The 27,279-nt window shown below is 39.7% G+C and overlaps 1 protein-coding gene and 1 long non-coding RNA gene across 11 annotated transcripts in view; one reads left to right on the forward strand and one right to left on the reverse strand.

Annotated features, from left to right (window-relative positions):
• The window catches only part of LTBP1 (latent transforming growth factor beta binding protein 1), a 192,512-nt gene that overhangs the window by 25,571 nt on the left and 139,662 nt on the right, over positions 1 to 27,279 (reverse strand). For 9 of the 10 annotated variants that reach the window (XM_048297347.1, XM_048297346.1, XM_048297344.1 and 6 more), the window contains 6 exons: positions 25,989 to 26,111; positions 23,834 to 23,956; positions 18,979 to 19,101; positions 16,343 to 16,468; positions 9,798 to 9,923; positions 7,454 to 7,597 (listed from right to left, as the gene is read on the reverse strand). In XM_048297347.1, the coding sequence (XP_048153304.1) occupies positions 7,454 to 7,597; positions 9,798 to 9,923; positions 16,343 to 16,468; positions 18,979 to 19,101; positions 23,834 to 23,956; positions 25,989 to 26,111 (765 nt within the window). The remainder of the gene's footprint in view (positions 1 to 7,453; positions 7,598 to 9,797; positions 9,924 to 16,342; positions 16,469 to 18,978; positions 19,102 to 23,833; positions 23,957 to 25,988; positions 26,112 to 27,279) is intronic. The other variant, XM_048297345.1, reaches the window with a different exon arrangement.
• LOC125322940 lies at positions 9,918 to 15,960 on the forward strand. The gene is made up of 3 exons (XR_007202300.1): positions 9,918 to 10,077; positions 11,040 to 11,159; positions 14,798 to 15,960. It is a non-coding gene; the product is annotated as an uncharacterized LOC125322940 (long non-coding RNA).

A 27,279-nucleotide genomic window follows, 5' to 3' on the forward strand; every position in this document is an offset into this window, starting at 1 on the left:
AAACATAGTGACAAAGAATAATGAAAAGACTCAGGTACTTAATGCCTATTTGGCCTCAGTCCTTATTAGCGAGACAAGTTATCCTCAGGGTACCTAGCCCTTGAACTGGAAGACAGAGATGGGAAGCAAAACGAAGCCCCACAGTCCAGGAAGAAATGGTTAGTGACCTGCTGTGCCATGTAGACACTCACAGGTCTATGGGGCTGGATGGGATCCACCTGAAGTACTAAGGGAGCTGGCAGAAATACTCACCAAGGCACTTTCCATCATTCACTGCAATCCTGTCTAACTAGGGAGGTCCCAGCTCGTGGGAGATAAGCAAATATAAGAAAGCATATATATATATATATATATATATACACAAATGCATCTATATATAACAGGAAGGAGAATCCAGGTAAAAAACTGGCTGGATGGCCAGGCCCAGAGAGTGGTAGTGAATGGATTTAAATCCAGCTGGCAGCAGTCACCACTGGCGTTCCCCTGGGCTCTGTATTGGGGCCGGTCCTGTTCAATATGTTTATCAAGGGGCATCGAGGGCACCTGCAGTCACTTTGCAGTAGGTCACCAAGTTGGGTGGAAACGTTGATCTGCTGGAGTGCAGAGGGATCTGGACAGGCTGGATTGATGGGCTGAGGCCAGCTGTATGAGGTTCAAGAAGGCAAAATTCTGGGTCCTGCACTTGGGCAACAACAACCCCAGGCAGTGCTACAGGCTGGGGGCAGAGTGGCTGGAAAGCTGCCCAGAGGAAAAGAACCCGGGGGTGCTGGTTGATGGCCGGCTGAACATGATCCAGCATGTGCTCGGGGCCAAGAAGGCCAACGACATCCTGGCCTGTATCAGCAACAGTGTGGCCAGCAGGACCAGGGTAGGGATATTCCTTCTTGGCACTGGTCAGGCTGCTCCTCAAATCCTGTGCTCAGTTTTAGGTCTTTCAGTACAAGAAGGACATTGAGGTGCAGGAGCAAGCCCAGAGAAGGGCAATGGAGCTGGGGGGGTTCTGGAGCACAAGTCTTGTGAGAAGTGGCTGAGGGAGCTGGGGGTGTTAAACTGGAAAAAGGAGGCTCAGGGGAGGCCTTAACACTCTTTACAACTGCCTGAAACACTGTAGTGAGGTGAGGGATGGCCTTTTCTGCCATGTCTCAAGTGAAAGGATGAGAGGAAATGGCCTCAAGTTGCTCCAGAGAAGGTTTAGATTGGATAGCAGGAGAAATTTCTTCACAGAAAGGGTGGTCAAGCATTGGAACGGGCTGCCCAGGAAAAGTGCTCAGGTCACCATCCTTGGAAATGTTCAAAAAATGTGTTGATGTGGCACTTGGAGACATGGTTTAGTGGTGAAAATGGCAGTGCTGGGTTAAGGGTTGGTCTAGATGATCTTCTGCAACCTAAACAATGGTTCTAAGATCCCACTTAAAAAGTGTTTGTGAGGTGGGAACTAGAAGATACTGATGTCCAACAAATGCTAAAGGAATTAAATGAACTCCAGCTCTTGCTACTTCAATCCTATTATCACTGCCCACCCACGTTCCCCAAAGCAGATGGAGCAAGGCAACTTTACTGGGCATGCAAATACTAGATCCGTTTGGAGAAAAGCAGGTTTAAAAATGCCAGTATGGATTGCCTACTATCGCACTTCAATAGCATGAACATGTGTAACAGTTCTTTTGGTTTCTAATTAGACACAGATAATTGGATTTATTTCTGATTTCCTCAGAAAAGTGACTTCAGTTGTGGGAGGCTGAAGGGCTGGCAGACACCTCCATTCAAATTTAGTATAATGTTGCCACCTACAAGCTTTGCATTTTTGCCAATATAACTAAATTGTACATTAAAGGATACACCCAGCTGGGTGCTTATTTCAGCTTTGTTAGTTTAGCCTGTGGTCAACCCTCATCTGATAACTACGATTTTCCATAGTGTGTTGAATTTCATCAACTGAGGTGGTTTTGTGGTATCAGTTGCTAGCCAATAGGAACTATATTAAGACTATCATGTCAGAAACACAGCTGAACTAAATCTCCCATTCCAAGGTGAGAGAGCAGTACTTCAGTCACCAATTCATACACTTTCCTTGGCCATTTGCCATCTGTCTAACTGAATCAAAGCCAAATCTTCATCAGAAGAGAAAGCATGGCCATTTTCATGCTGTTTATCAGAGGAAGGGGAGACAGTCTCATCATGTCCTTGTTTACTCCCATTTTACATACAAGTTGGTTTCTCCTCCCATTATCTGTTCAGCAGCTTAAATGGCTGTTGTTTACACAGCTGTAAGTGAGGGTTAGTCAAGAAGGCATCATGAAAATGTTTGGAAAGCAAATGAGATACAAACCTTTCTCTTTTTGTTTTTTTAACCAAGACCAATCTATGTCTACAAGTTTATAATTTCTCTCTCATAGGTTATTAACCATTTAGTAAACAGGCTGGCTTTGAAAGTGGTTTCACTAAGTATGTTGACAAAATATGACAGAAAATTATTTTTTGTATCATTGCTCTGTTTTTTGTTAGAAAATGTAAAACATCTCTCTACCTAACGCATGCTAGTAAAGGAAAATAATATTACCACATTTTTGATATAACTATTAACAGCCTATGAGAGAAATTCTGTATAGTTGCTCCTAGATTGGATTCTGAAGTATTTACTAGAAATAGATTTATATATGTTAGCATAACCTTGATCCAACAATATGCTTCAGCATATGTTTGATGCAAAAACCTGCATCAGTAATATAAGATTCAGTGGATAATATGGGTTAGCATATGCTTAGACTTCAGCATACAATGAAATATTTGCCTAAATAGTGTCCTGTTAACAACTGTGATCTGAAAAAAACAAAACATAGAACTGATGGGATCTTAAATACTGCATCAGTGTACCAAAACCACTTACTCACAGGTACAATCAGAAAGCTGGTGGCTAAAAAATGAAAAATAGTCCTTGTAACTTCATGACTTCTAAAAACTCAACAAAGACTCAGATGACCCAGAGCAAACAGCTTGAGTAACACATTTTCAGAAACTAATTTTCAAAAATACAGTAAAAACATATTGGTAAGTGCCTATTGTCAGGGTGTACTTGTTTGGATTTCTCAATTGACTCCATATGTGACAAGCTACAACACCTAACGTGTGTGTACCATGCATATACATATACATGCATATGTACAATTCAGGGATTAGTGCAAGTGATGCACATTTAAAACTTAGAGCTAAGACTTTGTCCATAGACAACTGAAATTCAGATCATGATTTATCTTGGAAAACCATGCACATATTGATATAAAAAATAATACAAATATGAAGATTCCTTTTAAGTCTTAACAATTAGAAAGCCTGTAATGTTTAGGAAATCTAGAATCTGTACTCATGCACCAAATTTTTAGCCTTAAGGAACCTTTTGGATCAAATTTATAAACTGTTACTTGGCAGCCTCAAATTTTGTGCTGGTGGTTGGTTAGGTGCAGGGGGGACTGATTTTGCCTGCTCGTGTGCTCCTAGGAAGTGGTGCTTAAAAAGTAACCATCACTGAATGGACCTCAGCACCTTCAAAAGCATTTTCTCAGGGGACCTTGGAACTAGCTCCCTGAGAAGCCTGAAGTGTGCTATCCTCATATCTTAAGAGTGGAGGCTGGCAGTTTCCTCTTGTCACCAGATTTTAAACTTGATTGCTTCATGGTCTCTGTCTCCAAGACAGCCATCAATCACCACCTCACTCATGAGACCCTCTTTGTTAATAAGCAACAAATCAAAAAGTGTATCTTTCCCAGTGGGCTCCCTTAGTACCTGTACCATGAAGTTAGCATCCTGGTGTTCTAGCAATCCTCTGGATCTGTTTGTGCTGGCTGTTTGTTGTTCCCAGTTAACATCTGGCAAGTTGAAGTCCCCCCAAAGGACAAGGGAAGTTGATTTGGAGGTTTCCATTAGTTCCTCAAGGAACAATTCATCAGTGTCATTGTCCTGGCTAGGTGGTCTATAGCAGACTCCCACGATGACATCCATGTTGTTTGTCCCTTAATCCTTACCCAGAGACTTTCAACCATACCATTACCAAACGTAAGCTCCATACATCCCAGGCCCTCCATTACATACTCCACCTCCCTGCCTCACCTGCCTTGCCTGCAGAGCCTGTAACCATCCAACGTGGCACTCCAGGCACAGTTTCATCCCACCAGGTTTCCCTTATGCCAATGATGTTGTATCTCTGCAAGCTTTGGTATTGAAACATTTCAACTTTTGGCATGCCACCCCAAGTCATACCTGTTATAACCCTCAAATATACACTATCTATTATAGCTTCTGGATTCAACATCATGAGACATGTTAGTAGTATATTAGTCCATATCAGTAGTTTAAATGTATACTACAACATGCAACAACTAATACCACAATTACATAGATTATTACTTGAACTGCATCGAGCTTGGCACTTGCTAGAAACTAATCACAAATGGCTTTATATAGTTTGTTAAAAGAATAAATGAGAAGACTTCAACCAATAGCATGCATTTTTTTTCTCTTAGGTACAAAGATGTATGGAACAGCAGATTTTCATCTCCTACAGAATAAAGTTCTTTCCTCCTTTATCTTTTCTTCCTTCTGAAACATTTCCTGCATTTTATGAATGGCAGGGCAGACAAGAGGGGAATGGGACAATCAAGCCTTGCACAATTTTTTGCATTTTTTTGGGTTTTTTGACTGGAAAGTGACAATACGGGCTTGAATTCCTGATACGTACACTGGGAGGACTGTTTCAAGACACAGCTAACAATAGACAAATTTCCAGCAAGTGAAATCTAAATAAAAGGAAGTCTCAAGAGCCCTAAGGGCAAGTAAAGTGTGAACACACAGCACTCCACAAATCTAACAACCTTTAACCACATAGAACAAAGGTCCCAAATTAAAGTAACATTTGAACAAACATCACCTACTTGCACTTCGTACAAGGTGGACAAAGACTTCTTTATGTGCACAAAAATACAGAATGAGAAATAAACAAGAGCTGAGTAAACCAGGCTGAACTGTCAATATCTGCAACAGGATAACGCAGATTAAGTTCTTCCTTTCTGGCTTTTAAGTTCTGCCTTTCATAGGCATGGTGCAAACTAATGCTGACAGATGATGTCCATATGCACCACGGGACCTCTGGAAGCACCACGCCTGACTTGAGTACGTGGCTTGTCAAATCCAGAGAGAATGCGTGGCTATTGCAGCATTCTTTACAGCAATAATTAAGAGAACTAACAACAGTCTTTTCCCCTTTTACTTTGGAAGAAAAGAGAATAGTAAGGTCCCTGTTCCAAGTACTGCCATTTTGCCTTATTCTAGTTCAAGACCAGATGGTGTAAAGTACTTCTCACTAGGTCCTTCTGGTCTCCTATAAGAGATCTTGATGATCGTATCAGAGAAGAGACAAAGGTGAAGCATGTGTTTTTGTTAGGGCCTGATGAAGCCTGGAGGGGAAGGGAGAATAGTTACTTTCTGGACTGATCACAGCAAAGCTGTGCTCACTGCCGACAGCATAATGGAGTTAGTACTGACAGCAGAGTATCCATCTGTTGACAGTACTATCGGTCACACTGCGGTCTTCATCCCCTTCCTCCCCACAGTAACGTTAGGGTATGTCCTCAAATGTCCCTTGGACGTGAGTTCTTTTTACATGGCTCAGGTCCTCTGCTAATTTTTTAGTTCTGGTTTTCTTTTATCAGCTATCTGAACTCCCCTGAGTACTACCTCCTCACAGGCCCGAAACATTTGTCAATCAGCTGTTAATGATATTTCACAGGCAACTTCTTCAGTGCTGCTGAGTGCTACATTCAGTGATCTAAATACTTGTGACAATTACGTCATGGATATTTCAACCCTCTTTACAAGTCTGCAAGACCATGAAGTGATAGGAGAAAATAGCCACAACCTGGAAGCTGTAAAGTCAGTACCTTGGCACTACAGCCAGTTCCTCTAAGGCTGTCCAGAAGCTAGATCAGCCTGCAGTGTAAGAACAAAACAAGAAAAAAATACCAAGATTTTCATTCTGGAGGGTAAAAAACGCTGTGCAAGCAAATACTTTCATTTCTTGTACTCTGTTCTTCCTTATTGTGGGCTTGATCCTTTCTCCAAACTGGATCAGTGTAGAAATGTGGAGGCAGGTTTAAGAGTTCTAAACTAATTTTCAGTTAGTGCATTTCCAGTAGTATTTTCAACACTCAAAACACTGTAAGAGAAGCTCACAAATCCAGTACAATGGACTAGTAGGAAAAACAGGAGTAAACCAGGCAAGGACACTTCAAGAGTGACTGACAACAGAGGTAGATTAACAACAGAGGTAGACTAACAACAATTTAGTGGTTTGGGTTTTTGCTTTCCCAACAACCTTCTCTTAGGATTTATGTTAATTCTAGATAATGATAACAAGATATCACTACTGTGCTGATTTTGGCTGGTATAGAGTTCTTCACAGTGGCTGGTATAGGGCTGTGGTTTTGGTTTGTGCTGAGCACAGAGTTGATAACATCGAGATGTTTTCGTTATTGCTGAGCAGGGCTTACACAGAGCCAAGGCCTTTTCTGCTTTTTGTTCTGTCATGCTGGTGAGGAAGTTGGGGGTGCATGGGAGGTTGGGAGGAGACACAGCCAGGACAGGCAACCCAAACTGACCAAAAGGATATTCCAGACCATATGACATCATGCTCAGTATATAAAATGAGGGGAAGGAGCAGGAGGGGGATGTTTGGAGTGATGGCTTTTGTCTTCCCAAGTCACTGTTACACATGATGGGGCCCTGCTGTCCTGGAGATGGCTGAACACCTGCTTGCTCATGGGAAGCAGTGAATTAATTCCTTGTTTTGTTTTGCATGTGTGTGTGGCTTTTGCTTTCCCTATTAATCTGTCTTTATCTCAACCCATGAGCTTTCCAGCTTTTACTCTTCATTTCTCTCCCCAGTCCTGCTGGTGGGGGAGTGAGTGAGTGGCTGCGTGGGGCTTGGTTGCCATCTGGGGTGAATCCACAACAACTAAATACAACTTCTGGTTTTAATAATATGCTCCCTTAAACATTGTCCAAGCATATTAATGGGTGTTTGTAAAAGTTTGAACAAAACCCAAAATAATTCAGGTCATAAGGCTTGATTCCATATCACATTTCATTGTTACAGCACAGCAAACAAGACTGTTTACTCTTAACTGTGGTAATTGCTCAATATTACTGCCAAGTCTGTTGATGTATAACATTTTGAAGGTGCTTCTGCTATATTTTCACTAATGATTCACTGGATGATATAATGATTCATATTCCATCCTAGAAAAACCTCCTCTCATGCACACACTTTCAAGACAATGACAAAGTTTCAAATTTTCCTGTTGTAGTTAGAGCAACACCAATACTTCAACCAACTTTGCCCTTCCAATGGTTATGTGTGCAGTTGAAATCACGGCAAGCATGCAAAAATCTGCTGGTGTTTTACCTGGTGAGGTACGGAAGCGACACTGTCCGGTCATTGGATCATACTCCTGGTTTTCATCAGAGCACAGACACAGGAAAGAACCATCAACATTTTCACAGAGGGCTTCGCCACATACTCCACTCAACATTTCACATTCATTCACATCTGGGGAAAAAATCCGAAACATAAATCAATTGAGACCCATTACTGATTGTTCTTTTATCTCCTGTATCTGTGCCAATATTGTCTGCCAGATTACAGATGTGATCTCTGGGGAAGGATTAAAAACTCAGTAATACCTAAGTGGATTCATAAACAAGTATTAAGTCCTTTGAAATAAAGACCCCTGAAAATTGCAGTACAGTTTATAGACTGTAAGTGCTGATTAGGTGCTGCTTGTAGACCAGAACACAGTTTTTTGGTGTTTCTCATTGTTAAATACTTGTTTTTTCTGTGTATTCTCTTCTTGGGATTTAAGATTCAGAGTAATTTAATTTGTTTTCTTAACTTTATTATCAAACTTTCACTAAACTCAAGGAGCAAAATGAAAAGGTTATGGCGTGATTCAGACTGCACCACAAAAAAGAGAATTAATTTTCCTCCCAAAAATACCATTTTCCTTATAAACAACCACTAAACAGTGAATTCCCTGGCCCCACTGCTACCATATGCCTATCATATACATGGACTCACAGGCTGCTCTGGGACCCACAGAAGTTATGCCCAGGTCACCCAGGGACCCCCACTGAACACTGCAAAATTCCTCTCTCCAAAAAAATCCACATATTTTTAACCCGGATTCCATACACCTGCTAACTAGCCTACCCTGAAATGCTTTTTTGATAGAAGACTTGTCTGTTGCTTAAACAAGGATTACCAAATACTACAAGGATCACTTTACTTGACTTTCTTTTTAGTTGCTAAAGTTGACATTTGAAAATCTACTTTGTCTACTAATGAGAGAATCTCATTAGTAGACAGAAATCATGCAGATTAGTATCAGAAATAGTAATTTCTGTATCACAATTCAGAAATTCCTATAATTGAGTGTAGGAATAATTTGTTGCCTATCAAAATCTAGTCTTCTGAATAAATGTTGATTTTTATATATTTTTATACAAATATGCATTTTAACTTAAAGTTTGCTCAGCATTTAAAATATGTATTTAGATTTTTGTTTTTACTGAGTTCTTGTCACAAGGAATAAGTCTTTTTGGGGAACATTGCCTAGTCAGGAACTAGAAACTTACTTTTTCCTGAAATTCTTTTGGTTGAAAACTGGCTTCAAAATTTATAAGAGTATTTTATACTATATATTTTTATACAAGAAAAGAAAAAAAAGCATTATTTCATGGTTCAGAATTACTTCACTGGGAACTCAAAATTAAATTTAGTTTCACACCATCCTTTCCTTCCCCCCCTTTTTTTTTTTTTTTACTTTTTTTGCTTCAATTGTTTTCATCCATGAAAAGTTACTGTATGACAAAACACGCCTTGGTATGCAAAGTAAGTGCCAAGTGGCACAAAGAATTTTGTAACAAAACTATTTAATATATTAGAAAATGCATACAAACACTCTGTAAAACTTTTAGTTCCTCCTCTCCGTTTGGTATTCCATTTAGGTCTCTGTTACCGGTAAATGTGTTTCATCCTGCGTCTGGCTTGAAGAAATTGCTTAATGAATACCTTTCCTTGATCTGGTATTAATTTTATGTTACAAACTTGTGCTGCTTCAGATGGTTCTCCAGCCATCACTATTAAACAGATCTGGAAACCTATTAGTCACAAAAGAAATGTGCAGTATTTACATATCTACAAAAATCCCACATCATTTCATGGCAATGGGTGTCTTTCCTGGAGCTGGAAGCTAATGTTAAAACCTGTTTAAACACAATATGCCTAGGGAGGTGCCATCTAATTCAGCCTGGCTGCACCACATTCCAGAAGTTATTTCCTGCAGGGGGTAGTGCAGGGTCCTGGTTACTCAGCTAAGAGACTAAAGAGATGTAGCACCTAAATAGGCTACAGTATTAAACTCATTCTATTATATTTGTGAATGGTCCTGACATGCAGAAACAGGGAGGTTTCTTGGGTTTTTTAAAAGAAATAAAATAAGTAGCTCGGCTTAATTTGCTGTTGGCTTTCGTTTGTCCTAATAACAGGTTTTCATCAAATAGATACACAGTAAAGTTTCCATCTGGCACAAGGTTCAGTGAGTGAAGAAGAGCTCAACCCTATTTTAGTAGTAGGTGGCATAACTTTAATAAAAACTGACAGAAAACAAAAATGTGAAATGAGTTTGTTGGAGTGCTGGTTTTGCTCACTTGAACTTTGCAGCAGTGACTACTTGCACCTATGAACTCACCTGTACACCCTTGCCCATCCTGTGTGTCCTGGTAGCCTTGGTAACAGAGGCAGCGGTAGGAGCCATCCATATTTTCACAGAACCCGTGACTGCCACATACCGTGCCATTCGTACATTCATCCACATCTGCAAGGAAGAATTTTGACATCAGACAGGCTGAGTGACAGCCAAAGGCAGACATTCATGAAGAGTGCAGAAAACCCACAGATGGGCCATTCTGCAAACAGATGCAGCTATGTCTCTCAACATATTGGGAAGGAACATAAGGACAAAAATTAAGGTAAGCACATGAACAATTTAAGAAATTGTTTCGGTGTTAGTTTTTCAGTAAATATGTCAGCAATGGTCAACTGCCTGCACCCATTTGTTTCACCAAACTTGCCAACCACAGCACGATGCTACATAGCACAGACTAAGGCATAGTTTAACTAATCTCTGACTGACTTACAGATTCTTCCAGTGTAGTATTATACAGTCAACAACATGAGAGAAACGGAACTCACTGTGCCTACAAAAAGAGTTCAAGGTTATGGCTACATCCCCTGTGCAGAAGTGATGCACAGATCTCATTCTGGCTCTCAGCACAGATCACAACTCCATAGTGTAAGTGGTAAATATCTGTGGACTGAGCCTTTTGTCTTTAATCCTGTAAATCTACACATACAAGTCATCTTACTCAGGTACACAAAGTAATTCCAATGCTGGAATGTTTTCTGCACTGACCTTTTCATTTGTAGTTCCAGTTTTGGTTTGCTGGCCTTACAAGTAAGTCACCGGCATGTGTAAGTCTGTTCTTTGACTCAGCTGCCCCTCGAATTATAAAGAAGCAGAGCTGCTTGTGGCAGATTGCGGTTTATTTCTGTAAGTGTATAACAAGTGCTAGGAATGCATTCTTTTATCTCCACTCAAAGTAAGACCTAAACCCAAAGCCATGGCCATATGTGGTCATTAAAGATGTCATGGGGTGCTTTTCAGGAGGAAGACCATTAGCTGAAACTGTGAACCTACCAGGATGCTAGGATTAGTACTTTCTGCCTTCTAAATTTCTCTGCAGTCTGAAGCAGAGAAATTATTGCTGTATTTCTTTCCTAAAAAACATTATGATGTTAAGTAAGGCTGCTGTCTGCTTTCCTTCTGCACATTTCCTCAAGGGATAATTACATTTTAAATGGGGAATAAAGTGATTTGCTCTTGATTTATCTGAGTACTTGTTACTATCATTAATTCTGCACATTTTGGTAGCCCTTCATGTGATGGAGCCTACCATCATTCTACCTCCAGTGAAAGCCTTTGGCACTCCCTGAACTAAAGAACTGCTGAGACTGAATCCTGCAGTGCCACAGAGAAGGCTTCTCTGAACAGGTGAGCAGCACTGCTGTTTGGTGTCTTCCTTCAAGAACAGAGTAGGGCTCAAAGGTAGTCCTGCCTACTCCTCCAGCTCTTCACAGCTGTGTCAAACAAAAAACTTCAGAAGTCAGCAAAGATGCACTGCATTCCTATCCTGACAGTGCTCACCAAGCAAGGACTTTTTTGCTTTTAAATTGTGTTTTATGCTCAGCTGAAAGGGAACTCTTGGTCTTTGAACCATGTGGTCACAGCCCACCAAGCTATCAAAATTTGAGCAGCATGTCATTACCATCCACACTTGTTACCTCTTCTGCTGCCCTCTTTTTCCCCAAGTGCTCAAATTCATTCACACAAGCTCTGCATGCCTCAGGGAGAGGTATTTTTGGGGTCTTGAAAACCAGCTTTTCCTGTGTGCTGTGGTGGGTTCTAAACAGGTTTGGAATTGCATGTAGACTTTTAAGGCCAGAAGAGTCTATCTAGAGCCTTTTAAAAGGCTAAAAACCTGTCTCTGGCAATTTCTGTACCAATGGAATAAACGGTGAAATTTTAACATTTTTCTCAGAAAGACATGTCATTTCACTCTAGGATGTTTAAGTGATGGAAAATTCACTTCTACTGAACTGACCAGTTAACAATCTTCAGCCTACATACGAAATGCATACAAAACCTGTATGTACTACATACACCAAAATCTAGGGGACATATATGAGTATAATTGACAATTATAAAGAAAGTACTGGCAGATGGAACTGGCAGAAAAATTTATTTGGTTTTAAGTTTTGCAGTAAAGATTTTAATAGTCTTTACATCTTGATTTATTAAACAAAGGAAAAATACTCAAGGAATTTATGTTAGAAAGGGCTATTGTATTTGGCAAAGAATACAATAGCCAGTATGCTTATTCTCAAGGAATTGAATATGAAAATTTGGATGGTTTCTGGATGTTGAACTAATTGAAACCTACCACAAACCTTTCCTAGCAGAATTAATTCAAGAATGTGAATAAGCAACTTATCTGTATTAAAGACTGTCAGAGGTCAAGAACTACCTTTTACACCTTTTCATTTTCGAGTCCCCACTCAAGTGACAGAATTATAGAAAGATGCATATGGAGTTACCAGGAGGAAGACAATAAAAAGTCTTTACAGTGGTGTTTTCCTGGTCCCTCCTTTTTGCTGCTATGCACTGTCTCTGCATAACATAACTGATATTAATAGTCTCATGTGATCAGCAGAGTTTCACATATCTAATAAAACAACTGAATACTCTGTCTCTTAATCAGAAAACTCTGTTAAGAAAATGAATTAAAAATGAGTAAACAATGGTGGACTGACAGCCAGGAATTTCAGACAACAGACAAAAACACACAGTGCTTGTGTTTTCAGTGAACAGCTATGGTTAAATAACAAAAAGTTCCTGAGCCACAGGACAGTGACTTTGTTAAAAACCTACACAGAAGAAACTACAACTGGAAATTTTAGAATTACCCAAATAACAAAACTTCTCTTGCTTAAAACCTAAATGTTAAAGGAAACAGGGGAATGGTTCATGCAGCTAGCTCTTCATAGGTAAAACAAGGTCATTGACTAAAAAGCTGTAGAAACAAAACCTGTGATTTCAGCAAGTGTCCTAATTCAGTGTATAACACAGCTACAGAAGACAGTTTTGTTTCTAAGAAGTACAGTCTGAACATCTTTCAGTGCATGGGATATTACAGAGAAGGTCCAAGCACCAAATATTTTTCCTTGTCTAGACAGTTCACTCAAAGGACTCTTTTTTATAGCCGGAAAGGACATTTGTTTCTTTAATCACCCCGTAAAGAGTGATGCTTGTAATTGGCAGTTCTCTTGCTACATAGAAACAAAGTCAGGGGGAAAAAACTAAATATGAAACTAATATATCCTATGTCTATAGAGTGACTAAAGCAGTTCTCTGTAATTCAGCCTGTTTTAGAATCCATGAATCAGTGCTGCCTGCTTTAATCCAAAGGCAAAACGTGCACTCATGCACACTCCCATGCAGTTCAACACTGTGTTCCTGTTTTCTGACAACCTGAACAAGATGAAGGCAACCTCAACCTCAAGCATGATAACTTAAATCTCACTGAAATCTATTTACAACGCAAAATGTCTGGAAGAGGAACTGGTTCCTAGGATAGGTCTGTAAAGTCATTAGGGAAGCAGAGCTCTGATTCTGAAACTTCCAGGGCTACCCATAACATGCATACATAAAAGGAAGAAGCAAAGGTTGGATAGCTCTGGCGGGATGTGTAATTTTTTTGGGACTGCCTGTTGCAGCAGAGAGAAGCCAGTGAGAGACATATGGGATGGGACATGGAGACAGAAGAGGTGCTTGAGGCAGGGTATTGACTTAAGCATCAGAGAACTTGAGGTTTTGCCAACATAGTTGATTAGCAGCCAGCTGGGTAAAACATCATCTTTACATGAACCCCAGAAAGCTCAACAAGGAACTAACGAGCACTCTGAGAGCCTTCCGTTCAGAGAGCCTGGCACAGTCAAACTGCTGAGCCTGGGGCAAGGCTGCAGTGGAATGTCATTGCTGCAACAAAAGTTTGTCTACACCTTGGAAGAAGACACAGTTTCCACAGCTGTTCAGTTTACTTTGGCCGATGGCCACAAAAACTCCATACCAGAACTGAATCACATGAGGTTCTTAAATGTTTTATGCTGTTTCAAACTTTAAAAAAAACCCAAGTCAAACTCATAACAAAATGTCTAGAGATGCAGAAAATCTGCTCCCCAGGTACAGAGAGGTGTGTGAACCCAGGAAAATTTTCTCAGGTTCTTCCTCTGACGGTATAAACAGTTATTCTCACTCACTTAACTAGAAGTAAATTCACAGAGGCACTTAGTGTAAAGAACAGTAGCTCCTGCGGCTGGAAGGCACATCCTTTCTCAGCACCTGGAATGTCACACATTCCTTTTGTTTTATCTTGCCTTTTAGCATGAAACTAACACCACTACAAATATTAACACTGATGCCATCAGTGCTCCGTTAAAATAAGTTTTTTCAAAACTCTGGAGTTGTTTTTATTAAAATGACAGAATGGAGAAACTAATTGTGGTGGAAAAGGAGTGCTGCTGCTTCAGAGACTAGAAGTACCCTTGCTTCGCCAAGTTATTAAAATACTTTCCAAGTGCTGAATATAAAGTCTGATCTGTATTCCATACACAACACCAATTACTTGTGAAGCATGCTCAACTGGTTTTGTACTTGTTTTATTCTTCATTAAAAAGTTCCAAAACTAGTCACAATCCTGGAAATAAGATCTTGTGACTTCATCTTTTTCTATTTAGTAAGTTTGGCTTTTTTGTTCTAATGGAGATTAGCTTTGTATTACTTCATCATATATGATAGCAACCTTTCCCTGGAAACTGTGCTACTTTATTAACTGTCAGAGATGCAGAGGAGGTCATTGTTTCTGGTACATCTCCTAACATTAGATGCCAATGACTTTGGAATTTTTTTTTTGAAGTTGTGTTCCTTTTTGATTCTGCTTTTTTTAATTTCTGGGAGTTTGAATTCACAAGGTTGATAAGTGTTCTTCTAGCTTTGATTTGAAATAAAGTGTTTGGTTTCTACAAAGAGATGGCTGCATTCTTCTCTGGCCACTTTTTTTTTTTTTTTTATAGCCATGCTCAACAGTGAGGCAAAACACCTGCTACTACTCTTCTTGCAGAGAAATTGAAGATATGTAGCCATATCCTTCCTGAACACTGGGTGAAATGTATACATGCCGATGAAAGAGTCCATGAACATGCTTTGGAATTATCCCCATTACTTCAAATCATAAAATGTTGCCTCCTCCATCAATCATGGAGTTACTCAGATTTGCTCTCTCTAGCCCACTTGACCAGGCTTCTGTCTTGGCAGTAAGAGAATGTGTCTTTCAACTTACACCATGGTTACAAATGAAGTAAAAGTTTAGAGAGAAAAAAGCACTAAAAAACACTCCAGAATGTTTTATAGTTATCAATAATAATTAAAACAAAAATGGTGTGCTTGATGTTATGCTATATCTAAATGTACAGCACTTACTCCCTTACATCAGCATAACAGTGCTCCTGCCAGCAGTGTATTTCATTTCACGAGAGATCACATTACTAAATACATGACAGGTTATATGCCAGCTTGAATAATAAAGCTGTAATGCTAGTTTTTCTCTGCTATAAGCAGGGAGAGTAAATGGAACAGTCAGAGACAAGTTTCAGTCTTGAGTCTCTGACCTCATCCGCCAAAGGACAAATGTTTTCACTATCCTAAGTGAACTATGAGAAGAGCTGGCCTGTAACCAATCACATATGGATTTACTGGGCTATAATTTGGGAGAGAGAACAGTTGCTTACTTCTTGGATGCTTGAGATCCACTATCCATAGGTTCTAACACCGAGCTATCATCTGCTCCGTGCTTCTCCTCGGCATGTACCCTGCTGAAATACTACCATTTAATTTTTTCCCCTTCTGTACTTTTCACACAAGACTTCTTGTCTTGAACGCTCCTCTCACCCATAAGAACAGCCATTCTTAATGCAGTTAGGGGAGTGTTTATTTTCTATCAGCATCACTGACTACACAAAGCTGCATACCTTCTTGGTCTCATTGAGCACAAGTGTCCTGTTTTAAATTCAGTGCAGGAGAGCAGCATCACTAGCAAACGTGTGTACACCATTAGCAACAGGATATACTCTCATGATATAGTAACATAAAAAACCTAGTTACCCTAAATTCCAGGCTCCTGCTTGATGTTGCTGTAAAGATCTGATTACTGCTATTTACTCCATTTCTGTAATTTCAAAATGCCTGAAGTGCTGTAATAAAAATACTGCACTTCACTACAACTTCTCACTGGAGTTACCATTCTGTTTTTCAAAAAAGTTTGGACATGCAAAGCTCTGTTGTCTTCCACACAACAATGAGAACATTCAGGCAGCCCAGGCTTGCTGATAATGCACTTAAGCTTCAAATTAGATAATCCTAAATATTCATGTGTATCTTACTCACAGAAACTTATCAGGAGCTTGAGTTCCAAACACACTTTGGACATCATCTATTTATGAGAAAAAAAATATAGGCCCTTAAGTGGCAGATTTTAGAATTAGTAGTGACTGACTGACTACTTTTCTCACCCTCCTAATAGCAACAAATCAATGGGAATGGGTTATTATAACTTGTCTCACCTTCGCACGTTCGGCCATCTGCAGACACAGAAAAGCCTCGCTCACATATGCACTGGTAGGAACCATCCGTGTTTAGACACTCTCCGTGTGGTGAACAGAGGTCAGATCTCTCACATTCATTGATATCTGAAAGCACAGACACATTAAGAGCTTTGCAAATCATCACAGCCTTAATACTAAGCCTTAGTTCAATTAATATTAAAAGCGGCTTTTATTTCCACCAGCTATGTAAATAGCTGTGTGAACGAGCTCATCTTCCAGAGTCACCAAATCTCCTGGGATCATTCTTAAACTCTGTAAAGATGTCATTATGTTCTGCTGCATCATACTCTTGCTACATCACTCTGTGACAAGGATGAGCAGAGAGTGATTTGTGAGATATCAGCATAAGTGCCATCCTAGCCAACATTTCTTCTGTGTTAGAGGAATTCTCAGACAGCTCCATCTCACTGCTTTTTCACTGCTGCACACTGGTCAACTTGGACATCTGACTCCACATGTTACTAGCAGGTTCAGAGCTGCATCCTTCCCAGAAGGTTGATTTTTTTGTAATTCAAAGCCAAATACTCTCTTTTTTTGCTGGTGGGGAGTGGGAATGATCCCATGAGGTTGCTGTGTAAGAGCTTGTCATCACTGTCTGTTTTGTTGGGTACTATTTTAAACTTAGAAAGCATTTTTCAAACTTGTGAATTTGAAAAACAAATATTTCCTTTTGATTGATGTCTCATGTTAGCAACCAAATCTGCCCTCAGAACTTAAGGACTGCATTCTTTCATTAAGGTACTACAACATTGTAATTGCACTTTTGTATTTTGCTTTCAGAAAATCTATTAAGAAGCATTCAGTACCATGCTGAGATCAAACACAAATTTACAAACAAAACTTACCCATGAGGCTCACTCATCCATTATCCCAACACTAGAATTTCTCATTTTTAACTGTACTTTTTGTTGCTTATAGCCACCCAGAATATATCAAAGTAGACAGCAATTTTGATATTCTAGAGAAATTATGATTTCAATATCATCATCTCAAGACCATGACATCCATTATATAATTTTCTTTAGATACAAACTGATTCTAGCCTGTGTGTAAACCTTCCAACCAGTGTCCTGAAATCATGGCCATAGGAGGAAAGAAAAGAGGCAGGCAGCTTGGGGACTTTGTATCTGCATGAAGTGCCTAAGGAAAAGTCAGTACACTGTGCTTAACACAACACCTACATGTGTAAAGCTTTCTCTGAATTCATAGCAAATGCAAACCATCAACTACTTCCTGAAGCCCTCTGAAAGTTGGGAATGGTGGGAGATCAGCAATGACAAGGACAGTATTGTACATTCTCATACTGTACTCAAGAATTAGCTGTCTTAAAACTGCCAGAAAAATACTGGAAACCAAACCAGCTGATTATACAAGGTAGAATGATGTATTAAAAGACAGGAAAACAAAATTACCAGTGTTGGGGAAATAGAGTATATGTCTGAAAGAGCAAACTGCAGTTTCTCATGTTTTGGACTCTTTTCAACTTTCTCCTTACCAAAACGCATATCCCTAACTTCTAGTCTAGTCCAGATTCAACTTGTAGACACTGCACTCTGTGATAAATTTGCCAGTTTAATTCAATAGCTCTCTGTCTGTACTGTCTGTCCCTTAGTTGGCTCATAAGTGCTTTCAGTTTTGTTATGTTTATCCATTTAAAACATGAGGCATATATCTACTGCTTTAGATGGCAAAGTGAAGAGAATAGCAGGGTTATCAAAGCTGGCATTGATTTTAGCTTGTGATCACTTCTCTTTTATCTGCTAAAGCAAGGTCTAATACAGCACTTCTGTATGCTGAATGCAACATTTTTTTGAATTAGAAAGCAGTCACACAGAATACTCGGAACTTTTACAGTGAATTTACTGTTTGCTGCAAAAGATCTTCAATGTAGATCAGCTGGAATACAGTTTCTCAGCTCAAGTCTAAACTGTGCACAAGAGAGCAGCCAAAGCAAAGTCCAGTGTTCTGGTCCTTCAGTCATTTAGAACATGAACATGCTATCACTTTCCAGTTCTAATACCATGGTTTCTGTCTCATAAAAATGGAGAGCAAAAGGGAGTGATGAGGCATGTCTGGGTGTCGCGACAACATGAAGATGGGATCATTCAGAACGAAAACCTGGGAAGTGTTTTTCTGGGTTTGGCAATGCTGACTCAGTCTCAGATAACACATTCTCTTCCTTCCCACCCACCCTCCACAAAGCCCTGCAAGTGTTTTAGGGGTGATATCTAATGTGACTTGATGCTAACAATGCTGCTCTTGTTTCATCCCTGATTCACAACACATAGAACGTTCTGTCAAAAAAAATTTTCCAGGATTTGGGAAAAGAGCAGTGCTGTATCTCTGTTAGTTCTAACATAGATTCTCTTTCAAGTTATGAAGGCTGAGACTTCAGCCTTTTGAAATAATTTCTCAGCATGTATTTACAGAGAGAACAGAATGAATGAGAATAGAAAATGAGAAGAGTAAGAAAGTACTACAAATGATAAACGAGTTTCTCTTCCTTAACATGTTCTGTGACTATCACAAGTTACACTTACAAACTTGCACATTTATAATAATGATCCAGGTATTTTTTTACACCTATTTCATACCTTGACATCCTCTATTCGCTATCTGCTGGAAACCATCCGGACAAGTGCATTTGTAAGACCCTTCAGTATTTATGCAGCTTCCTCTTAGGCAAACATTGCTGTCTTGAAGGCATTCATCAATATCTGAAATTAAAAGGCAACTGAATTATTAGATGATGTCAAAACTGATGAAACTTTTAATAGTGATACTTTGATACTAACATAACTTGAAGCAACTGTGGTCCATGCATGGAAATCAAGTTTACTATGCCTTAGCATTGATTCTTTGTTACTTTCCTTTCATCATGTCATCAAACTTCTCATATTTCTAGAGGGCTTTGAAATTTGAATTTGTATGTGATTTATTCCTAGTAGATATGACTCATGTACCATCTGCATCTCTCACAAAAGCACATCTTAACAGTAATGCAGTTAAAAAGAAATCCAAGCTGCTGTACATTTAGAAGACAGACACAAATACACCTACTAGTGCAAATCTAAAAAAATCATCTTTGGGCATGTTTAAACCACCACACAGAGATCCCTGAGCTGGAAGTGACCCGACTCAGACGTCCCCTGAGAGCGGGCAAGCCCAAGCATAGCTGGTGTGTCACACTAGGCAGGATGTGCCTGTGGAGACTGCTCACACAACAGCCACGTGGGCAAGAGGCTCGTAGGACAGGGACCACACTGTGTGCACTGCTGTGCTAATGTGTGGCTTTTCATGCAGTTCTTGAGATGCAATACAGCCATTTCACAGGCTTATTTAGCAGCTGGCTCATGAAGCTGAATGGTTGCTTTTGCACAGTGCTGCACTCAAGCCATAAATCCAGCTCCAGAGTCCAGGCACACAGGATCTTGTTTCCCAGCTGCTGATACACCACGTTCAGCATCAAGCCCCAGGCCTGTACACTCTGCCCTGGTGTCTTGATATCCATGGGATAAATGGCTGACACACAGCAGGGAAAGTTTCAGGACACAAACTAGACACGAGGTAATCAAATATTTCAAGAAGAGGGCACTGGCATTGTCTCCATCTAAAGTATTTTCTTCCCATTGTCTTTCAAAAGGCTTAAGGTCCAATGGAGGAAACAGAGTACAGCTACTTGGGGTAGAGGATTAAGTCAGCAAGTGCCGACATTCCAGTGATATTATGCAGTTTTGGTTTCATTACAGCTAAAGATCACAAGGTGTTTGGTGACTGTAACTCTAAGTTTTAAAAGCAACAGAAAATAAGAGAGTCAAATAAAAAAGGCTGTCTCATAAGCAACTTCCCTCTGCCTCCACAGAGCCCTACCTAATAATCTACCAAGTCTATTGCTTTGATAATGTAGTTAGTTTCCTTTGAAAAACAGTAATCAAAGACTTTTCCCAGTATCTTTGATTATTCTGATTTCTTAAGTATGGATTTTAGCTGATTAGAATTGTAACTTTTTCCTGTGCTGGAGGAATGAATAACAACTGTAATTAAAAAGAGGACATGACCTCATTTCTACATTTATCTTTGGAAAGCCCACGCTATATCACTCTCCTTGGGATTTAATCTATTTAACATAAGTAAGAAATAGAGATAGCTTTCTTACATAAATGAATGTTATTTAAGATAAAATTGCACTTAATGTTGACAAAGTTGTGACCTTTAGATAACCACATGTTTTATAACCATTTTCAACTACGAAATAAAGTGTGGCTTATTTAAAAAGCAATTAATTTTGACTAGAAGCAGGAGAAAAATTAATGACTCCCTTGTGCTAAGTTAATGCCAAGTCTCACAACACGAAGGTGTCTTCTGCCAAATTCAGTCAAAATGCATTATTTTCCATATAGGATGCAAACCTCCCTTTCTCTGATGCAGGTCTTCATAGATCCTATGAGTGCTGCATGAGAATCCCCAGAAAAATCAGAGGCAGTAAATCATGCTTGAGACATTCAGTGCTTTTTACCACCCTTTACACACGCATGTCTTGAACATTTTGGCTAGCAAAATCTCTGAAAACTCTAGAACACTGGAGACTCTTACACTCTAGACTTTCTTCCAGTAACCCAGGTTCTTTGAGATGTACAGTCTGTACGCAAGTCCCACTGGTGCATATTCCCACTCCCTGTCGGTTAAGACAAGGCCTCACAGGTGCCCTCACACTTTGTGTTCCCTCTTATTCAGGGTGACAATGAGCAGAAAGTCTCAATGTCACTTCATCTCAAGAACAAGATGCTGAATGAGAGACCAAGGCAGAAGACAAACATGCATGTGGGGGTGTGTATCTTGAAGACATACTGCATGTATACTTGTATACATCGATGTATACAAGTTATTTGCAAATAACTTTTTTTCTTAAACAAGTAAAATACCGCACAAAGGCTTCCAGACAAAAACTTCAGCCAGGGAGTTGCAGAGTTATGCAGTTGCACAGCATAATTCTGCCAAATTCTGCAATACCCCTAGAAGTTTGCACAAGTTATAATGATCAAAACAGCAAACTGCTTCTCACATATAACATCTTTAAGAAAACTTCTGAACCAGAAGAAATCCTAATTAAACAAACACATTTCTTTCAAGTGGTTTGCTAATTACATTGGTTTTACAGCATCATACATTTTTTGGGTATCCTCTGATGTGACAAATGTCCATACCTGGCTCTTCAAGAAACTGGACAGAATCTGAACCACTTTGTTCTTTCCAGACAACTGTGCTGTGCTATACCCACAGTTTTTTGTCATCTCTTTCCTGCTTTCTCTGTGAAGTGTTAGAAAACATTGAGGTAAATAGGCTAATCCAAAAATCAGAGACCATTATGTGGAGAAACACTGGATGTCTTCTTAAGGTGATTTACTCTTTAGTTTCCAAGGTGCAAAAAGCAGTCTGTAATATCCTGTACTTCAGAAAATTTTGAAGGGATATAATGAAAGCACAGAAGAACTACTTCCACTTCAAGAGACTAATTATTTTGTGCAGGACTTGCCATATTTACAGAAGTCTTCAGTGAACAAACTATGTCTACAGAAATTAACCCCTCTGTCACTGGGTAGAGAAGCTGTAAATTTGGTTGCAGACTTTTAAATAAGACAAAGATCCTGGGGTAAAGGAGTGGTTTTGCCCTTTTTCCTTGTTTGATTCAATCCCTCTTCTTTTGCCTTGAAAGTGTCTGAAAGTATTTTGTCTTGAAAACTGCCTTTGAGCAGGATAAAGAAAGAGTGGAAGATAAAGCATGGACCTATCTTGACAGGCCAGGTAATGGAGAGCTGCAACAGCTACCATGACTTCTTGGGCTGTATGAAATGCACCAAAGCAGTCTGATGAGAAGTTTGAAATCTCATCTGAAGCCTACTCAGACCAAGTTACAGTAGTTATCAGGAATGATACCATATTATCTGTTCTGCCTTTGGGAGTCAGGAAGGACCTGTGATCCTTTACACCACATTTTTCTCTGATTCTTGACAAAGTATCTCTGCATCTGCTGCAATTCATGAAGATCTTGAAGCCAGATGAGAGCAAATTTCTTTGACTCAAATTTCTAGTGCATTGGATCATCAACCCACATTTCTTGAAGCTGATGCAAGTGATGTCGGTACTCAGCACGAATCATGAGAAGATTGTGTTAAGTTCTCCCATGAACATATTCTCCAAATAGCTCAGGACCAAAGAGTATCGGTGTGCTGAGGAGATTTTAAAAGATATCCTTATTCCTTGTTGGTGAGAACTTCAAGAGATGCTGTCACTCACTGAATGTGGACAATCCAGTATAATCACTGATGACAAAGTCTGTTACAGGTTTGTCTTGAGAAAACAGCATTTGGTTGGCCCAGGGGGAACTGCTCTTCTTCCTGGATCACTTGAAGAGGAGGACTCCTGACCTATTGTTGTGAGGGAGAAGGTGAGGACTGCCTTCCAAGTGCTATGTGGAAGATAACCTAGCAGCAGAACACTATTTGGTAGAACAGCAGTAAGCAGATGTATCTTGCATGGTATCAGCAGCTACAGAAAGCACACCAGAGACTGAAAAGCTTTTATGAGCTAATGCCACCTGTACAGTGAGACCTTAACTGAGAGCTACTTCTCCCTGCTAGCGTGAGATAAGAAAGCAATTGAGGTACAATCTTTCCTGGAGCTTGCTAGGAAGCAATCTTACATTTTCAAGGTGACCATGAGTAGCGCAGCAGATGTACCATATCAGATGGTACAGCCAACAACAGAGAAGAGGGAATAGCTTTGAAATGCTTCATTAGAAAAACATCAGTTTGCCAATTACTGGACAATGAATTGTTCTACTTGAGAGATAAGAGGATTTTTTTCTCTAACACAGCATTTCTCTGTACATTTAGTGTACATCTCTCACTTCTTACTTTTATTTTTATAAGCTCAGTACCTAGACTGCCTTTTGAGACTGTGCAAGCTGTGAGCTCCAGCAGATCCCCTTGGAACTTGTAGTCTACTAAATACTTTCTCTTGCCAGTGCACATGTGTGATTGTGGTGGCTGGCTGCAGGTTCCCAAAACCAGCTGGAGAAGCTTTAACTAGCAGGCCCCCATGAGAACAGTGTATGCTGGCAGAAGCTTTGTAATACAGAGCCTCTGTGTCAGAACTTAAACAACAAGGTTTGGAAAGGCTGACTTGTTTTCGGTAATAACGTGAACTGGTCTTCCAATCTTACTGCTGGAAACACGTGTCCTGATTTTTTGTATGTGGAAAGATGACAGGGACTATTTCTAAGAACCATTAAATATGTGGTTGTGTTGGTGGGAATGAATGGTTAGCAGTGTAGAGAAAAAGAGGCAACATATATTTCTGCTCCATTCTTAAAAAAGTTCATGCCTATAGCTGCAATACTCAAGACCTTATTGAAAAAAAATTAATCAGTAGCTAAGTCCCTCAGCTTACCTTCACACTGATCTCCAGTAGATGATAATGTGTAGCCTTGGCTACAGATGCATCTGAAAGATCCTTCTGTGTTCCTGCAGCGCCCATTCGTACAGACTGATCGCTGATGGCATTCGTTAATATCTGCAGCAGCAGAGACAGCGAAAGTGTTACACATCTGAAAATACCAATTACTCATCAAATGGTGCAAAGACCAAGCCTGAACAGAACAGCAAAGCACAGTGTCAATATCCAGTACTGCTTAACTTGTTTGTATTTATTAAATACAGACAGTCATTATAATGCATAAAATTATATGAAACTGCAGACTGTGTGTTTTCCTTGAGATGACTGTGTTCAACATTCTCTCCTATAATGTCAATTTATCCCTCAATGCACAATTGGGTACACACAGACTCACAAATACACACACATGCTGCCTGAGAGCTGCTTTTGTTTCTGTTACATCTGGCAGAGGTAACAAGTCAGCCACTCCAGTGAGTCAGCAAAACCCACAAAATACTTTCCAGCAGGATCACCACCTTTAACAGGGTGTGGTTTTCAGATGCACACTGACAGGCTGTTCCCCTATTAAGCTGTACGTTAAGGCTCCTTAAAATTCTTGACTTGTAACAGTATTAATCATCTAACTGTGGGGAAATGTCTCTTTGCTTCCACAACACTGCTAATCCCTCTGCGCTTCAGTTCTCATTAACTGGGGTCAAACTGAGCTAACAGATGGATTTGAACATAAAACTTAAATTTTCCTATGGAAAACTCAAAGTATTGGAGGGGAGTGACACCTTGAATTCAGAACATAGCACATGCCTTGTTTGAGCTAGGAAGCCTATTTTCTCTCTGTTGTATAAAAAGTATTCATTAAGAAGCAGTATTTAAATTGACTTGGTGAGTTCTTGGTCACTTTTAGCATTTTGGCAAAGCTGAATGTCTTTCTGGAAATACACTTCAGTTCAAACAGGAGAATGTTACTCAATGAGGTTTTTCAGGTCTGTGTTATGGCTGTACAGTCTGACCTCCTAAGTAACGGTTCCCTGCAACCACAGGAGTTTAGAATTTAAGGATCACTGAAATCTGTGGGGCTGCACGAAGCAGCTGGGCATGTGTACGGGTCCTTACTTTAGAAGGGTGCACTTTAAGAAGAACAGTCTGCACATGCCAGCTAGGCTTGGCAAGGGCTCTTTTCCATGAAAGGCTCAGAGGAAGCAGTCAAATTTTGTCTACATATTTTCCCCAAGATCAGTCTGCTGTGTGTCCTGAACAGCATATTTAACTCACTCAAGACACTTAACTTACACTGATGTTTTGTTTCAAACTTCCTGACAAATTTATATGAACGATCATTTAGTTTTACTGCATTATTTTTAGCACTCAGAAGTCTGAAAGTGTTCAGTGCTGTACAGAGACACTTAGGGAAGGGTGAGGGAACGGAAAAAGAGGGAAACCCAACATCTGACAAGAAACATGTAGGTTTCTCTGTGCTTCCACAGCCTAGAGACACTGTCCCAGATTTTCACCTTTAGGAAGAAGTTTTAAGTGCCTTCTAGTTAAGGAGAGGAATATTCTTTCCTCCTGTACACAGTCTAGGTTCTCCCTCAGACTTCTTCACTCTAACTTAAGACCCAATTTTGTTCCACTGGAGCAGTCCTGATAGGAATTTTAGATGTGGAAGAAATGTGGAAACTGACACTTTGGAGGTACAGGTACTGTTCCTAGAATACAACACCAAGCTCTCTCTCTCTCAATGCACTACTGGAAATACAGTGACACCAGTGCAGGCAGTGTTAACAGCACGGGTTTTTTGATTCCACTCACCCACATGGTAGAAAAAAAAAAAAAAGAAAGAAAAGCAAAAGCCACTGTCCCTAAACCTCCAAAATGCCAGATATGCCAAGGATTTTGCAAAAATTCCAGTTCAGCAATGTAAATATTACTACATGTTCTTGACTGGCTTTATAACACATGTCAAAATCTACAGTGTGATCACAGAAGCCATAAAAGGGAAATACATATTCTAAAATTTTGGGGTTTTTAGCATCAGTGTTGTATATTTGTTGTTTCTCCATTAAAAGCAAAATGAAAAAAAAAAAAACCAGATGAAAAATATTATCTAAAAGTTAAGTGCAACCTTATGAATTTTAATTGTATTCTTTCTTACCTTCACACTGATCCTTTGATGCAGAGAGTTTGAAACCCTGGGCACAAATACACCTGAAGGATCCCTCTGTATTTTCACAATGTCCATTTGTACAGAGATTGCCATACTGACATTCATTTATATCTGTGAACAGAAAGAAAGCGCAAGAAATTAACTGGGGTACAACCACCTTTCAGTTGAGCTTGGGAATATATTCACATTACATCATAAGCTTGGTTATTATTCGTGAGGAATTTCAATGGGATTTCAGCACTTCATGCAGGTCCCTTTGTAAGGCTACTCTACATACTCAACAAGGAACTCCACTGGATTATGCAAAATCTCTCTTCCTAGTCACAAACCATCCTTTCTTTTGAAGAACTTGAAAGTGGCTTTTTTTTCTATAAGCTATCCCACAGACATCTACTTTCATCCTTCTCTGAAAGAAGGATATTAACTAGATGGGCCACTTTCTTTAGCCAACGTGAAAATTGCTGTGTTGCTACTTAACACTAATTTTCAAGAATTTCTTCTGAATGCAATTGGTATAAATCTACAAAGCAAAAAGCAAGCATAAAAATAACATATATAACAAATCCAGCCGGAATTAATTCTGTATTCTAAAATAACAGTTACTGTTTTTCTCCTCACAGTGGTTTTCACTTTAGAAAAAAAAAAAATCATTTTAGTTCTCAAATTTTATTTCTTTATTTTGGGGTTGCAGTAGTCAGCACATGTCCCTGTTTTTATGGAAAAAGCTGTATTTTTTTAGCTTCACTGATGCAGGAAAAGAACTACGCTTTGTTTGTTTCTATATGCCAGAAATCATATTATTCCCAATTATCCTGTCTTTTGCCACCACAAAGCACACAAAACCCATCAACATAAAGAAGTGCTAATTATTTGAGGCACTTGAGCTATTTAGGCAGCTGTAGCACAGGGAGAGCTGGAAGAAGATTAGACATCTTTAAATCACCATCATCATAACTCTTACTAGCTATGGGAATACGTGCAGTAACTTCTCCTCACATGTACTTAGACACATGGCTCTTTACAAGCTCCTGTACCACCTGCCTTTGACAAAGCTCATCTTTCCCCAGACGTAAATGAAATCACCACTGTCCATATTCCAAATGACCTACAACTCTTGGTTCCTCACTTGAGCCTCTAGCTCTGTAAATAAGATGTAAATAAGATGCTGCAGCCTGGCCAAGCAGACGAAGTGACATCCTCCCAGAGACGACAGCACAGATCCACAGGTGCTGTGCTATGCCATTCAGTAGGTGTTACTACTTATTCCTGTCTCCAAGGC

The sequence above is a fragment of the Corvus hawaiiensis genome, chromosome 3 (genome assembly GCF_020740725.1).
Source record: "Corvus hawaiiensis isolate bCorHaw1 chromosome 3, bCorHaw1.pri.cur, whole genome shotgun sequence".
NCBI classification, from domain to species: Eukaryota; Metazoa; Chordata; class Aves; order Passeriformes; family Corvidae; genus Corvus; species Corvus hawaiiensis.